Source organism: Aspergillus caelatus (genome assembly GCF_009193585.1).
Source record: "Aspergillus caelatus strain CBS 763.97 unplaced genomic scaffold BDV27scaffold_526, whole genome shotgun sequence".
Classification (NCBI taxonomy): domain Eukaryota; kingdom Fungi; phylum Ascomycota; class Eurotiomycetes; order Eurotiales; family Aspergillaceae; genus Aspergillus; species Aspergillus caelatus.
In genome coordinates, this window is record NW_022475789.1 from 1 (window position 1) to 1458 (window position 1458).

Genomic DNA, 1458 nt, shown 5'->3' on the forward strand with positions numbered 1-1458 from the left:
TCGCTTCCGAATGCCATATACGCTCTGTGTGCTCCGGCTGCTTCTGGAGCTGGTTCTGCTAGAGGCCCTGCTTGGGGCCCTGCTAGATTCGCTGTAGCTTATCTGTCCCAGATCTATGGGTATATCTAGGGTCCTAGGGCCCCCTCGATATATCGGTGTTGGTGATGGTGGTGACGGTGGTGGTGGTATCCCGCTCGGGGGTGCCCATCTCGACGCGTTCGGTAGACCACCACCATGGGGGTTTGGGGCCTCCATAGCGGTTCCTGAGGCCTCAGGGGGCCTTTCTCGATCGATTGACGCGTTAAAATGACGTGTTTAGATTGGGTGTTGATTTTGATGTTCCCCCGAATTGATTTGTAATCATAGTATTTTCTTCTCTATTATTATATATTTATTATATTCTTAGTATTATTACTCTATAAACTGAATAGAAACTAAATAGAAAATAAAAAATTAATACAAAGTATCAGAAAGCTAATAAAAAATAATAGAAAATTAATAGAAAATTAATAAAAAGTTAATAGTATTATAAATAGAATACTAATAGTATTTATACTAAATACTATTATAATTATAAGAAACTACTGCAATAAATTATTATATTTATATAGCTAAAAATAGAAGATCTTGATAAGGTTATACAATAATAGTCCCCTGGAATAAAGATTGCTTAGGACTATAGAGAATTATAGTACAGTTCTCAGCAATATAAGAAAAGACCAAAGACCGCAAGGTCCGGTACCAGCCCTAAATATTAGGACCGGGACCGCACCATCCCTAGGCCTACTAGAAAGAATAAGATAGTAGAAATATAAGATAAAGCCGAGATTGGAATATAAGATAAAAATAGAAAAAAGAAATAGTAGAGTAAAAGTAATAGTAAAAATAATAGTAAATAATAGAGAAAAGTAACAGTATAAATAAAAAACAGAGGAGATTAGAAAAAGAAATAATAGAGTAAATAAGAAATATAAATAAAATAAAAAAAAATAATAGTAAATAATATAAATAAAATAAAAAAAATAATAGTAAATAATATAAATAAAATTAAATAAATAGTAAAATTATTACTCTATTAGAAATTCTATTTTAAATTCTTTAATTAGATTTTTTATATTTAATATTTAACTGAGAAGATACTATCTATTATATTTATTATTAAATTTTATTTACTTGACTAGATATTTAGCTATAGTTATTTTTTTATTCTTTATTTAATTATATATATTCTTCTATTAAGTAACTTCTTAATTTTCTAATCTATATTACTATTTTACTTTTACTGAGTAATAGCTAGATTATATCTAAACAGATTTTTATTAGAAGAATATAATTTAAGATATATAACTAAAATGATTATATAATTATATCTACACTATAGAGCTACTACAAGTAGGACTACCTTACTGTAGTCCTTGCTAATCAGTAGAGACATTCTATATTCAACACTATAGGTTA

At 28.9% G+C, this 1458-nt stretch overlaps 1 protein-coding gene across 1 annotated transcript; it reads left to right on the forward strand.

Moving 5' to 3' along the window:
• Window positions 1-10: 10 nt before the first annotated feature.
• BDV27DRAFT_164724 (uncharacterized protein) lies at window positions 11-310 on the forward strand (the record flags this gene model as incomplete). The annotated part of the gene is made up of 2 exons (XM_032073745.1): window positions 11-93; window positions 130-310. The coding sequence occupies 2 exons, from the start codon at window positions 11-13 to the stop codon at window positions 308-310; spliced, it is 264 nt and encodes an 87-aa protein (XP_031920292.1).
• Between the last annotated feature and the right edge of the window lie 1148 nt (window positions 311-1458).